This window comes from Camarhynchus parvulus, chromosome 3 (assembly GCF_901933205.1).
Source record: "Camarhynchus parvulus chromosome 3, STF_HiC, whole genome shotgun sequence".
Classification (NCBI taxonomy): Eukaryota; Metazoa; Chordata; class Aves; order Passeriformes; family Thraupidae; genus Camarhynchus; species Camarhynchus parvulus.
In genome coordinates, this window is record NC_044573.1 from 86,879,613 (window position 1) to 86,894,626 (window position 15,014).

Consider the following 15,014-nt stretch of genomic DNA (forward strand, 5'->3'; position numbering starts at 1 on the left):
TTTTAAATAGCTTTATCACATAGAAAAATAAATGTGGACAATTATAAGAGTACGATTCAGGGTTTTGCCACTAAATGTTTCCGTGTTGAATATGATGTTCCTGGAACAGCTTTATAAGTCATAGAATGTCTGGCCCTATTGACAGAAATCAAGCAAGAAGGAGCAAAAGAAAATCCTAATCACTGTGAAGCTCTGCAGCAATATTAGTTTATCATTGTAGTTCACTTCCTTAAGAGGGCTGCATATTAATTCTCTCCATTTGCTAATCATTGCACACACAGCTGTAACCACTGAAAAATACATCTGGGCATAGTTCATTAAGGCAAACAGCTGAGACAAAACAGCAATCTTTGACAGAAGCTGTGAAAGCTTTTTTGTTTTTGAACAAATGGACAACAAAATTATGGGAATCATTGCAAAATGAAATGGTTCTCTACTACCAGCTTTCTAAATCCCTTGGCCGTGACAATTTTTGTGACAGCTAAATTGAATTTCCTATAATTTATTTATGCTGAAATTAGTTTGGCATCCAAACAAATATACTTTAAGTTATGTACGTTGGTTAAGCAATTTAAGAAGACTACAAGTTATTGAATCTAGAGTGATTTTTCCAATGCTTTGGATCAGTTACTTAGTTTCTTTCTTAGAGGACACAATTTATGGAGTTCACAGACCAAAAAAACTCCACCTAACTAGCTCACCAGAGTGAAATTAGCAGTGAAAGTATAAACAGATAGATCCAAGGTTTGCAAACGTGTTAAGTATAACAGGTGTTTATCTTTGCCTTCAATGCAGCTCAGGCAAATGATGCCATTTCATTGTCTATTAGAAGTCATTTGCTGATGCTTGTTTATGTGTTGTGGTGTTTCTACAATCAAAAGAAAACTTTCCAAACAATGTTAAAGGTGATAATATAAAGAGCAGTTCTTTAATGAAAGCTTTCAGGTGCACAAAATATCTTGGGCATGCCTGATATGGGATTTCCACAAATTTTGTAAGTTTATTAATTAAGATATCCAGCAAGTACATCCTATAGGAGACCAGTTGCCCTGGTAACCACTGAGGCCTGACCCTCAGAGTCTCTCCAAGGGGTTCTCAGCTCTATATTTTGTTATGTCTCCTGTGTGCTGGTGCAAAACAGGGTGTTCTTGTTAGGAATGCTTTTCTTGAAAATAAGACTATTTATTTAAACAGAACTTCAAGAAGGTGGCATAAATGTGCGAGAAAGGATAATCTACTGTTCTGAAGTGTGAAAAAGCATGAAAAATTATACAGCTGCATATTGAAAATCTACAAAGCTGCAAATATATATATATATATATATACATATATATACACATATTTAAAGCTAAAAATCTTTAGGCATCAGTGGCAGAAGGGTTTCCACATGATAGAAGGCCCTGGTGACAGAGTGCAGAGCTGCCTCTTGAATGGGTTTTGGGGAAAGAGGGCACAGCCTCTGCAATAATTTGAGCAGTCCTAACCCTTTTGCTTGATTCAGACCATTCTTGGTTACACACAATGTCAGCTCCCTGCACCAGCAAAGTAAGGCATTGTGCTCAGGCCCAGATTGGCCAACTCAATCAAAATTACACTCTGAAGGGTTGCCAGAGTAAGAAGTGGACAGGAATTAAGCTTTGGAGTTTTGCCTTGTAGGATTTTCTGGACTACTCTTGGCAGCCAAAGAAGGATCATTTGACTTGAAGATGTCAGGTCAAAATAAGACAATGACATAAAAGAATTTAACTCAATTTAGTAGGTGTCTGCCTTAAGGTACCAGTGAACTTCACTGAGGCTCAAAAGAGTTGGATTGATTTGTTGTTTTTGGCATTTTCCTTGAGGGATACAGTGTGAAGCTTATATAGCACAGGCAAAAAATGGATTTCATGTACCCAGCCCAGAGACTGACGTCTCCATTGCTAGGTATCTAGCTAGGTAAGACAAATCCCAGCTAGGAAAACGGGAAAGGGGAAAGTTTTAAGAAATTCTTCATGATACTTCCTTTCCTCTGTTCAGTTTGTAGTGGCTGTTTACTCAGTAGTCCTGCATTACATCCAGCTTATTCAATCATTGTTATTAAGCTTCTTGCAGCTACTTTAACTGCTACACTTCTTATAGCCTTTGTTCCACAGATACATTTCTCAGTCATATTTTCTCTGTCTGCTATTTTATGAAATCTGTGAGCCACAACCCAACCCCCTTTGGCACTGCCAGACACCCAAGGAGATTCAATGCATCTTTCTCCAGAAATCCAACTTGGCACATTCATGCATTTAGTCATCATGAGACTTCCTTACATGTTGCTGGAATCACATACCTTTCACAGGATTCTGGGAAATCTTTCTACTTACAAAAGGTAAAAATATAAAATAATACTCTCCCTATGGCTTTCTCAGCTTCTGCAATATTCTTAGGGAAATCACAAACTTCCTGAAGTTGCTTGTAGAGCTTTTAAAAGTTCTGCTTTTAATAAAAGATTCTACCTGCTTAACAAGGTGATACTTTTGTCTGGAAGGGAAGTTTGTCTTGATGGTACATTAGAACACACAAAAGACAATGGAGCAAGATATGGATATGGAGCAAGAACCAAATCTGAACTGAGGACCCTCTGTGGCACAGTATGTCTGGACCTGAGTCTAGACCAACAGCAAAATGCACCACTAAACCTGTTTGACTGCTGACAAAGCTGAAACTCCTCCATCTGAGAAGGCATTTTCACTGCAGGAGACGGTGCAATCATTCTTGAAGCTCCATGTAGCACAAGAATAATTGCAACACTTTTAAAATCACTGTGATGCACTTTTGGTGGTATTCTGTCAGCACAAGTTCTGGCAAGAGGTACATTGCTATGGTAAGGTTTGCACCCCCAGCAACAAGGTGCTCACCTGAGTGCCGTCTTACAAGAAAATGAAATACATAATTCAGTAATAAGGCACCATTTTCTCAATAAATATCAAGAAGCTCAGAAAAACAATTGGAAAGTAGACAAAGTACATCCTCTGTTCCACTGGCATATGGCTTTTCACAGTAAAAACCCTCAGCAGCTATAGTTCTCTTGCAAATTGAAGGCCATTCATGCCCATTTGGTCTTCACAAAGCAAGTGATGTTCAGGATCTTTTTGCTACATTAAAAAAACCCAAAAAACCAAACAAACAAAAAACAAAACAAAACAAAACAAACCAACCAAACAAACAAAACCCAAAAAACAAACCCAAAACTATTCCACAGGGAAACTATTTCCACATTTGCAAATTCAGTTATCTTTGGCCTTTTCCCTCTTATTAGTCATCTATCTTTTCTGAAGAAGTCATTGTTGAAATTCGAGTGCTCTTTTATGTCCTCTTACCTTCCTGCTTTAGCCAGGCTGCTAACTTCACTGCAGAGAGTACATATAAAGGTTTAAAAATAGTTCACCAGTCATTTTGCTGATTGCTTTGTGCTGTCTGATGCTGGTCCATGGAGCATACATTGAGAAACAGTTGTCTAGACTTGATATTTGCCTCAGACCAGCAGCACTTCTCAATATCAGGGTAGAAACTTTTTCAGAAAAAATGCCAAGGTTTCTTGCTACAGATCAGTCCTGTATTTCTAAATGACAAGGCTCAGGGATAATGAGGAATTTGCTCTGGGATTTACAATAGGAGGCTAATAAATACATCGACAGTAAGTTAGGAATACAGAAAGCAATACATTGTCAAAACTGGAGATCTATTTAGAATTTTGCTTTTCTCATTGGCCTCATTTGTAATGAGGCATCATAATGAGTATTATAAGCAGCCATTACCCACACAATTGTGCTAAATATTTGCCAAATTTTGCTTTTTTACTGGTTGTTAGTCTCATCATATAAAAGAAATTCTATCTGTCTGGGATTTGTCCTGTATGTTTCATCTTCAAAGTAAATCTTGAGTGCTTACTTACTAATAATGAACATAATGATAGTTTGTCAAGTTATCATTTAAATTAGTTGTTGCTTCCTGAGTGTCACTTGATGTTGCAAGTCACATGTATATAAAACTATGAAAAAGCAGTGTTTGAAACTGATTAAGCAAAATAATGTAAGGTTTAGCAAGGTTTTAAAAAATTTTTGGCCTTGTACAGGTGGAGGTGAGACTTTCAAAATCATTGAAGTGACCTAACAGTTTGCAGTATTCCTTCATGGATTCAGGACTCACAGCCTGCGTCTAACCTGCTCAGCCTAGACCTACTGGGTCTGGGAAAACACACAGGCTCTATCAATTTGCCTGTTGGGGCTGTATCCCAGCCTAATGTCAGATATAGACCTGAGGCACAGGCTTCCTTTTTCCTCACCCACTTTTTCTCAGCTGAGGATTCTCTGTGGCAAATCCAGGTGCAGAAACTGAATGGAGGCACTGCTGTTTCATATTGTACGCAACAAAGTGATCTTGATACAGGCAAAGGGCTAAAATTTGGTTCTCCAAAGAGTCCTAAGATAGTTTGAAAGAACTGGCCTCAAATGTTTAAATAATCTTAGCAAAAGGTATGTTTTATGATTATAAATCACATAAACTATTTAGAAAAATGTTTTAGCAAGGGTACCCAGAATTTAAACAGGATAGAAGTCATTGTGCTTCACAATTTCAGCTTGCTTATGAGAAAGAAGCATCAGTGAGTGTTTTGCTCAGGAACAGATTCTCTTATTTTGTATATTGTATTTCCTTCTGGAACTGAGGTTATCAACAATTTTTTGAAACAGACTGATTGCACGGCCTACTACTGCAATTCTCTGTGGCCATTCCTATTTCCTTGCACAGCACAATCCATCATTCCATGAAGTTCAACAGTAAAAAAAAAATGGGTCAATAATTTTGCTATGTTGAACACAGAGCAGATTATTAGCAGTTGTACCAGATGGCTCTTGCATATGCAAATATTTGTTCAAAGCTTGGAGGACTTTGGTGGAGGACATAAATTTAGGCTGAAAGATGAAGGTGCCAGAAGTGGCTGGCCAAATTGCTTTAGTGAGCAGATAATGAATTTTCATGAATTCACTATCAAACTGAAAAGCAGAAGAAAAATCACTGATTTTTATTCTAGAACAGGAATAATTGCTTCAGATTGAATAACCTCTATGTAAAAGACAAATCAATGATACACTGTACTTATTCCTCTCCCACAGTGACTAAAATTTCCTACCTACAGCCACGTGTCTGGGACAACAGGGTATCAGGTATTTAACTTCTATTTGTAGCAGAGGGCTTTCCTTCCAAGAATACCAGCTGGGTAACACTTAGCAAATTTCATAGGGATTTATTGTTTGAGATAAAAATCAGAGAGGAACTGGTCAGGTTATTCAGGTTGGCAGTCTTGAAGCTCAGCTTTTCAGCTCAGTTAATGGAGTGCCAGAACCCTCCTGCTCTCAGGGGTCTGCAGCACTCAGCCATGGGGAAGCCACCATGGAGTTTCTTGGGAAGTCACAGGAGCCAATGCTTTTGGTCTCCTCAGTCTAAAAATTAAGAATTTTACAAACAAAATTACGATAAAATTTATGAAAAAATTAGGAAATTAAGCATTTACAGATCTTCTATATTTTGTTTTAGGGAAAGTCACTTCCAGAAGAAAAGTTTCCTGCAATCTTTTCAGCCATTTATGAGTGGCCTGATTGGATTCATGATCCTTTGGATCAGCGAAACTGTGGAGCATCCTGGGCTTTTTCAACCGCAAGTAATATTTCTTTTTGCTCCCTTTTAAAGTATCACTGATGTTAGCTGTGAAATGAAAATTGTAGTGTTTTGTAAAAAAATTATATCGACTTGCTTTTCACCTTTTATTACCAAATAGGAACATTTGAAATTGCTACAACTTTCCCTCTATACTGTCCCAAAATCTTTAAACGTCAATCTAAGCTGCAGCACTTTGCTTTTCATAAAATTGTGTAACTTAAGCATGCGATCAATCTTTGTGACTTAATTTGGCCAGTGGGTCCTCACCGGTGCAGGTTTCTGCAACTGCTTCTTTAATTCACAGCAGTAAGAAAAGGAAAGGAGCTTTAAGGTCAGCTAATCCCAGCTCCCTGAATAAAACCAGATTGAACGTGCTCTTTTTCTGATATATCTTATCCGCTGCAGTTTTAAAAAGAGAAAACTAAGAGAGCTTTTAACAGCTCTTTTGACAGATAACTGCAGAGATGAACAGAGATCACTGAGGGAAAGAATTTGCAGATATTGTGTCTAATTTTTCCTTTCCATAAACAAATATTTTTATTTTAATTCACATAATTATTTTCAAAGCTATGTAGTGTGAGATGCCTTCACATGTTGTTTAGGTGCATCTAATGTTTTCAGTCAGAGTTTTCAAGATTAGTTGTTGCTTAATGAACAGACAAGCACTGCTGTATAATTTATTTCTTATAATGAATAATTTCTGTAAGTACTCCAAAACTTTTTATACCTATGAAAATAAATTCATTATCATGGGACGCTTTGCAAAAGCACAAAATACAGCTGCCGCCTGACGTCAGCAACTTTGTTTTCTGAAGTCTCCCTCAGAGTTCACCAAAGTTAGTGCTGATTTTGATGGGGATTTAGATTTCAAGACATTTTTTAATATTTTATTTTAAAATTGAAAAATGTGGGGCTAAAAGTAATACAAATAAAATTCAATCATAGCAAATGACTTGTAATGAGGCTTAATGATTGTTTCATTGTTGTTTGATAAAGAAAGTAGAAGGACCTGAGTTTCACCCACAACTTAGTTAACCTAGTCTGCCTTTAAATCAGTTCACAAATATATAAGTACTAAGAATCATGATTATCTTATTGAATTCAGATAATGTATCTATGTCTGAGGAATAATTTTGTGTACTAATGGAAGGAGGTACAAAGAGTCCCACATTTACACTTCAATATGAACATCTCCAAATATTCTTTGTAATAAAACCAAAATATACTTTCAGTCTTGAATTGTCTTCTTCATAGGACTGCTCTTTTTTTTTCTTTCCCCTCACATAAAGGAAAGAAAGGTTGAAAAGAAAGCAAAGAGATTTAGAGATTCAGCTGCAGAAAGTTGGGAAGTATTTGTTTCTTCTGCTGAAGACAAGCAGATGTGAATATGCATTTGCAAACATGATACAGACAATTATGCAAATGTCTCATCTAATATTTGGGTATTTGGGACTTTATAATAGCCAGTAAATCTATGAATTTGTCATATAACAGCAAAGTTGCTCATGATGCTTTGCAGTTTCACAATCTTCTCTCACAAAAGTCTGGACAGATTATATCAGTATTGTTTAGTGAAGATATCTGCACAGACAGAAAATATTGAGGTTGTATTTCTGTCCCTCTTTCTCAAAAACAAGTGCAAAGTTGTGAGTAAATACTTGATTTTGATAACAGAAAGTTTATTTTCAAACAGGTGTTGCAGCAGATAGAATAGCAATTCATTCAAAGGGTCAGATCACAGACAACCTTTCTGCTCAGAACTTGATCTCTTGTGATACCAGGAATCAACAGGGATGTAATGGTGGAAGCATTGATGGTGCCTGGACATATCTGAAAACACATGGGTAAATATTTTATCTGCCTGTTTAGATTATTTTAAATTGAAACAGTTGCTTAATTTGCAATAAGACAGTACCATAAATGTACTTAAAACTTCTGTGTTTCTTGGGACACAGGCTCTTCATTTAAAACAACCTTGAGTAAGCAGCCAGTGGCATGAGAAAACACTGTGGATATTCAAAAGAATCCAACATCTTTTTTCAATAAAGCAACCTGTAATCATCTCATTCCGAGGTTGTTCCAGAGTATAACACTCTATTAAGGATTGTACCTAGATCCTTCTTCCTTCAGATCAGACTAAGCAGAGTTAAGAGCTATCAAATTCCCCATGAAAAGCTAGAAACTTTAAAATGGGATATAATCATTTATGAAATCACAAAATTATTTTGGTTGGAACCTTGGAGGTGACCTGATCCAACATTCTGCTCAAAGCGTGACTTTAAAATTAGATCAGGCTATTTAGGCCATTTCCCTGGACACATTTTGAGTATCTTCAAGGATGGTGGTTCCACAACCTTTCTTGTAGCAGGTCAGTTTTTTTGACTAATGGTCAAACACCTTTTTCTTATGTCAGCATTTTCCTTGGTAAAACTTGTGGCTGGTACCTTCCTTCCAGCTTTTCACTGTGCATCTCCAAGAGTTTTGTTCTGTCTCCTCTATACCTCTCCTTATGTAGTTGAAGACAGGAATGCTATCTTTATTGGCTTTCTCTTCTCTAAACTGAACAAATCCAGCTGCCTCAGCTCCAGTTCCCTAGGTGCCTTCCAATGGATTTGCTCAGTTTGTCAGTGTCTTTCCCAGGGAACACATAAGTGAAAATACAGCTCCATCTGCCGAGTAGTAATTTGAGGGGAAGATTAATTTTCCACAATGTCTTGGTTATGTTCTTGGTAACACAGCCCAGTATTGACCATCCACATTTGCCAAGAGGGCTCACTGCTCACTTACATTCAATTTGCTGTTTCTCAGGACCTCATGTCCTTCTCTGTTAAATGACTTTCCACACTGGCAGTGCCCTGACAGTACCTGGGCAGTTCTGGCTCAGAGGCAGGATTTACCATCTGTGTTTGTTGAAATTCAGGATATTTCTGTCAGGCTCGTTTCTTCAGCCTATTAACACTGCTCTGAACATCAGCCATGCATACTAATCACTTCCTAAAAGTTTTACATTCTCCAAAAACTTGCTTAAGGTGCCTTACATCTGGCTGTCCAGATTGTTAATAGAGATACAAAAGTGTTGCATTTGTGTTGTCTCCTGGGGAATGCCATTAATAAACAGACACCAGTCACTTTGATCTGTCGACCACTCAACATGCTAGTCCACAACTGACCTTGTAAGCCATTTACCTAGTCCAATAAACTAGAGGAGCACCACAGCATCCTACGCTGAAAATTTCACTAAAGACAAAGTAAATGATAGGTACTGCTTTCCTTATTCTCCCTGGAGCCAGTCATTTCATCATGGTCAGGCTGTCTCAACATATCATCATTACCTGTCATGGTAAATCCATACATCCTGCTTTCAGTCCACTCCTTGAAATCTGTATGCCTGGAAATGTCTTCCAGGAGAAGTTCAATAACTGCATTTTAGATACCATATAATAAAATTCTGCTGTTTCTCACATTACCAGAATTTTTTTTATCCTTTCTGTTCCATACCAAAATCTATTTCCTGTCTTGCTTTTGTACAATCTCATCCCTTACTCTGATATATCTGAAAATGACAGACAGAGGGATCTCAGGTGTTCTCTCTGTCAACTTTTGATTTTATCTATAACACAAACAAACAAACAAACAAACCATGTCAAGAGCAGAAGAATGTCAGATGTGATGTGTCATAGTTGACATGGCACTCTGGGGATCCAGGAGAAGACCTGTCACACTATAGAAGTGACAATTCTGCTTTCTGCAAGTGTGTCAAACTATTTCTGATATGACAAGGACTTTGTATTGTTATGGGGAGAGTTTACTTTGAGTGCTCCTCTATCTTTTTCTCTCAGGGTTTCAACACTAAACTGGCTTTCATTTAGGTTTTAAGAAGGAGATCCTTCAGCTGGGTGATTAGCAAAGGCCCCTTACCACCTCAGGAGCTAAGGGAAAAAGTTTCATTAATGAAGAAATGAAAGTTATAACTTGACATTTTAATTTTAAGCACTTTTAAACTGCAATACTTTTCTGTAACTAGAAAAACAGTCTCTTTTTACTCAGTAGTTCATGTTTTTATGAGAGTAATTGCAACACTCTCTCTGGATGGTTTTCTTGCCTGTTAAAAACAGGAGCACAAGAATTGCTGGTATAGATAAGAGAAGTGAGAATAATTTTTATGAGCATTATCTCCAGAACAGTTGGAGCATCTTATTTTTAGAGGAAAAGCTGTAAAGAATGCAGTGACAGGACAATCTCCTAGTTTTCTATTCCCTCTGACTATTACCCCTGTACAGGCACAACTACCATGAGTCCCATAATAATAAAATTCTTCCTATGCCAGAATGCAGTATTATTTTGACCTGAGCAGTGTGGTTAGTGACATGGCCTGTTATACAGAAGCAATTTAAGTATAGAAGAGTTAGTTAGCTTATTTTTGAAAGAAAAGCAAGGCAGGCTGAAGCTCTACAAGGCACTTCATTATCAACCTAGATGTACCGTCGCAGGAGCTTGTTCTGGTGTGAATGCAATAACATTATGTTCGACCTGACACAGTAGCAGCGTGACAGTGGTGTGCTGAGCAGGCTTTCTGCCTGATGTGAGCCTGGAAACACAGAGCCACAGCACCTCAGCTCACACAGCACATCTGTGAACTGTCTTTTCACCTTCACACTGCCAAGTACTTGCTTATTGCTCAGCCTCATGTTAGTCACCAGCCTCTTTAGCTAATCATCTAAGAAAAGAATCCGAAGGACAGTTGTGAAAACCATAATGAATTTTTGGAAGCTATCTAAATCTCCAAAAAATCTCATCAATCCAGGATTATTTTCTTAGTAATTTATTATGCTTTTTTTGTTGCCATGGAGCTAGCTCCATCTTGTACAACATCACTGTGCTATGACAGACCTTTTCTTGCTACCCATTTTTATCCCTGATCATTGATTTGGCATCAAAGTACCACACGTGGAAGTGTGGTACTCCCTACTTACCTATTTTTATAAAAATTTCTACATTCTGCTTTTCTTTCCTCAAGTTCAAATGATATTTCAAAACCCATTCTAAAATTTCCAGATGCAAACAAACACATTAAGGGAAATATCCAAATATCTTTAGAACAGATACTGGAAGAACACATGAACAGCACTTCTGGGTCCATCTAGCCCAATGTTAAGTCTCTGACAGTAGCCAAGAGCAAATAATATCAAGAACAACAATTAAAAGAAAAGTTTTGATTCACTGGACTCATAATTTAATCAGTTTTGTAGCTAAACCCCATAATCCATAACCTTTTACCTGTGACAATGAGGAAATATTGGAAATTTATGGCATACAAGTTAGAAGTGTCTTTTGAATGAGCCCTGTCAAATAGTGCTTGCTTCCACACACTTCCAGGTGACTTATTTTTAGGAATTGTTATATTGCAATCATTGTGTCATTATCTGCATACCCTGCAACAGCAAGAAAACACATTGATTTTCTGTGGGGTCTTGTAGATTATCACAGCAGGCGTTTGATGCTGTTTAAAGTTTCTGCTGTTTTGATTTCTGGAGTGTGCTCAGCTCAGGTTTCTGACAGATGTTGAGAAAAATCAAGTGCTGACCTAAACTATCCCCAGTGAAGTCAGAAAAAGATTTCCATAAAGCTCAAGGAAGCTAGGTCAGTGCTGAGACCTGACTTTTCAGAATCACTAAACACCCAATTAACAGTGAAATCTGCTGTAAGTGGAGCTGAAACACTGTTTAAATATCACTTTCTCTTTGTCTTCCTCCATTAATTAAAGAATAAATATGTATTCTATTGCTAATTATTATTAAAGTGTTTCAGTTACAAGTCATAATTTGGGAGAAATAAGTGTTCTTGAAAGCATCTATTTTAACTAATAAGGAAAACAAAAAGGTTATATTAATCAAGAATGAGGAAGAAACACTTCATTTTCAGGTGGTATAAAAGTTAGACATGAATGTAAATAGTGCTTCCAACCCCAATAGGCTTCATCTGATTTGTACCTTGGCTCTTGGCAGCTGTAGGGTGTGAGAAAGATGTTATTGTTATTAGCCAGCTTGCAAATAACATAGTCTAATGTTTAGGATTATTTTCTTATCTCACAATTCAAATTTATAACTGCAATGAATCCACAAAAATTTCATTAGATTGAACACACAGACATGACTTCAAATGAATTCTGTCAAGAATGTATGAACACACTACATAGTTTTCCTAGTTGGCCCTGGATTCTGCTTGTTTCTAACATTTTTTTTGTATACATTTATCTATATTTATGCATATAAACATATTCACATCTATTTCTGCTTTTCTTCTATGACTCTTTTGGAAGGGTCTTCTCCTTGAAGTGTTTTTGATGTTTACTGGTGTGCAGATGCTTCAGCACATATGACATTGTACTTCAGCACATATGAAATTGTGCTTCAGCAGAAAGCTGTTCAATTGTGGTAATCAAGGCTGCAGAAACTGTGGTTGGTGAAAAGATTCAAACGTGACTCTTAGTTCAGAGATCTTATCTGGATTACTACTCAGCTCCAGCATGCTACTGTATGTGCTCTACTTTGGGCAGAAAGAAAAAGATTTCTCAGATTTTCTATCACCAAATGCTAATGGTAAAATGCGATTTCTTATTCAAAAGAGCTGAAGGATATATGGGCTTATCTTGTAAAACTCCTGACAGCTAAGTATACACTGGCAAGCATAGTTTACTCCATATTGTGTAGAAATATAGTTTTCAATTCCTCAGGTTCAGAAATTCCAGTATAATTGATAAATACAAATGCTTTTTATAAGAGTGTCTATTTTAAGGTATTCTGCTTCAGCAAAATATTGGATTATGCTCTGTAAAAGAAACCCTCTCCTAGGCCTGCATGGCATTAATGCAGAAATGTGTATATTGTTTCAGAAATGTCTAACAGTATTCCACATATCCCATTTCACAAGCCATTTTTGATAAATGAAGCCCATTGACAGCATTGGTAATTTATTGATCTTCCTCAGTGTGAGCTTTCATGCATCATTAATGAGATGAATGTACCAGGTGACAATTATTAAACATATTTTTTACCCTATCTCTCTTTGGAGAAGGGTGGGAGGAGGACTACTGTAATGGAAACTTAATCATAAATATCATGTGTATTAACTGAAGGAAATGCCATCCAGCTGAAAATATGCCATCTACATTTCTGAAGAGTATTACTTGAAATACGACAGTTGCAAAATAATTAAAAGCTTGAAGTAAAATGGCAAAAATTTTTGAGTGAGCTTCTTATCAACTCTTTTTTTAAACTACCTGAACAGGGTTGTATCATATGCTTGTTATCCATCATTTTGGAACAAACACCTGGGGCCATCAGCTGAAAAACAGTGTTATGTGTTGAGTGAATATGGAAAAAACTATACAAACGGGCCATGTCCCAATGCTTTTGAAAAATCCAATCGGTTATACCGGTGTGCCTCTCACTACAGAGTGTCCTCAAAAGTAAGTTAATGAAATTCATCTATTTTCTCAACAATTTCACTCCTTTGAGGTTTGGTTAAAATATGTTCACTTAACTTCAAGACTAGAGCTGTGAATTTTCCTTTATGTTCCCCTTAAATTTTCCTATGAGTTGAAATTCTTTATAGTTTCTCAGTTGTACATCATCTCTTTAAAGTTGATATTTCGTGGTCCCATAGAAATTTGAGATAGAAAAGAAAGTATGCTGTCATAACAGTGCAGTTGTTCTTCTCAAACATGTTTCTGAAGGTTTTGTTAATTTGGTAAACCAAATGTTCTCCAGCAGAAATACAAGTACAAAGGTATACTTATACTATATATGCGTGCACACAATGATAAATTAGTGTGAGTTTTAATTTTATTTAATAAATGTTATCTTCCCTTGCTCTCTCTGTTGCTCCTCTCACCTCCTGTCAGGAAACTGATATAATGAAAGAAATCAAGGAGAGAGGACCAGTGCAAGGTACGGTAAGTTTAAAGGATGATCGCATTATGGAAATAGTTAGATTGTGCAATGATCTTGTATCAAAATATTAGAAAATGCAAATTATATACCACAGTGAAGAATCCAGTCATATGCACTGTAGTCCATCCAGGGACATTTGGTGGGTAAATAGTGGCCCTAAAGGCAGCATGACTGCATCAGAGCCTGTAAAGAGTAAAATGACCTTGAACTGGATACACTGAAAATTTGTGCAAAATGTGTGTGGGAAATCTGTGTGCCTTTTTTCATGACAGTTCTTTGGTCATGGGTGAAATAGCAATTTATGGAATTAAATGTTAGCCAGACTTGGTTCTATAGGGCTGGGGTGGATTCCCCCACGGCTAAGGCCAGCCCACCAGACCTGCTCTCCTCTGAAGGTAATGCTGAACTATATGGGCCTTCCAGCAAATCATTCAGTACTGAAATACCCCAGAATTCTCATTTCAGAACCCAAATGCTCTTGTTGGTGCCTACCAGTTTTGAATTTTTCTGCTGAACTCTGCAATGAAGATCCCTGACCTCTTAGAGGTCAGAAATACAGAGACTTCACTCAGAGACTCAGCATTGAGTAGGGAACTGCAAACTTTTTTTTTTTTTTACCCTGGATACTATCCATTTGTGGCCATGTATGGTGCTGGCACAAGCTGAAAATGCAGGTTCCTGCTCACAGCCCAGGCCAGTGTAACTAGAGAGATTGATGGATGTGGGGCTTGGGATGACAGAGAATGGTCACAGTGCAAGATCTCCACCTCTCTTGGATGGCTGGCTGATGCAAAGCCGAAGAATTTTACTTCAGGTGACTTCTGCATTTCTACTGCCTTTAATTATATAAGGAATTATCATAATCTTCAATTTATTATTCAAATGGTTTTGATTATGAGATAGAATTCATTTTGATGCATCATGTAGTTGAAATTACTTCTTAAAGCTCTTTATGTGGGCAGCTGCAATTAATCTGAAATTCAGACTTAACTAGATCAACATCATCAGTCTTTTTTGTTTGTTTGCTCAAGGAAAATATTATTTCCCACATTGCATTTGATCTAGATGGAAAAACAGTAATTTCTGCCAGTTTTAGAAAATGATAAAAATTAGGATCCTCAAGATAGAGTTTCAAACCTCAAACATTCTTCTGGATTAAATCTGCTAGTATTAAATTTTACACATGAAATAATCAATATTCAGCCATTTGTTAGGATTTAGCCACTCAACAATTCAATTTTTTTTATCATTTAATGCTTTTGTGTATCAGGTTAAGGTAATGTTGTTTGTAGAAAAATCAAGATCTACATTACAGCATATAACCGAGACTATGCATCACCGACTGAAATCACTTGCTCTTTTTTCTTTTGGCTATAA

At 36.9% G+C, this 15,014-nt stretch overlaps 1 protein-coding gene across 1 annotated transcript in view; it reads left to right on the forward strand.

Moving 5' to 3' along the window:
• Positions 1-15,014, forward strand: part of TINAG (tubulointerstitial nephritis antigen) — a 38,544-nt gene that overhangs the window by 8,345 nt on the left and 15,185 nt on the right. The window contains exons 5-8 of the mRNA XM_030945878.1: positions 5,563-5,686; positions 7,379-7,529; positions 12,973-13,153; positions 13,589-13,634. Coding sequence (XP_030801738.1) covers positions 5,563-5,686; positions 7,379-7,529; positions 12,973-13,153; positions 13,589-13,634 — 502 coding nt within the window. The remainder of the gene's footprint in view (positions 1-5,562; positions 5,687-7,378; positions 7,530-12,972; positions 13,154-13,588; positions 13,635-15,014) is intronic.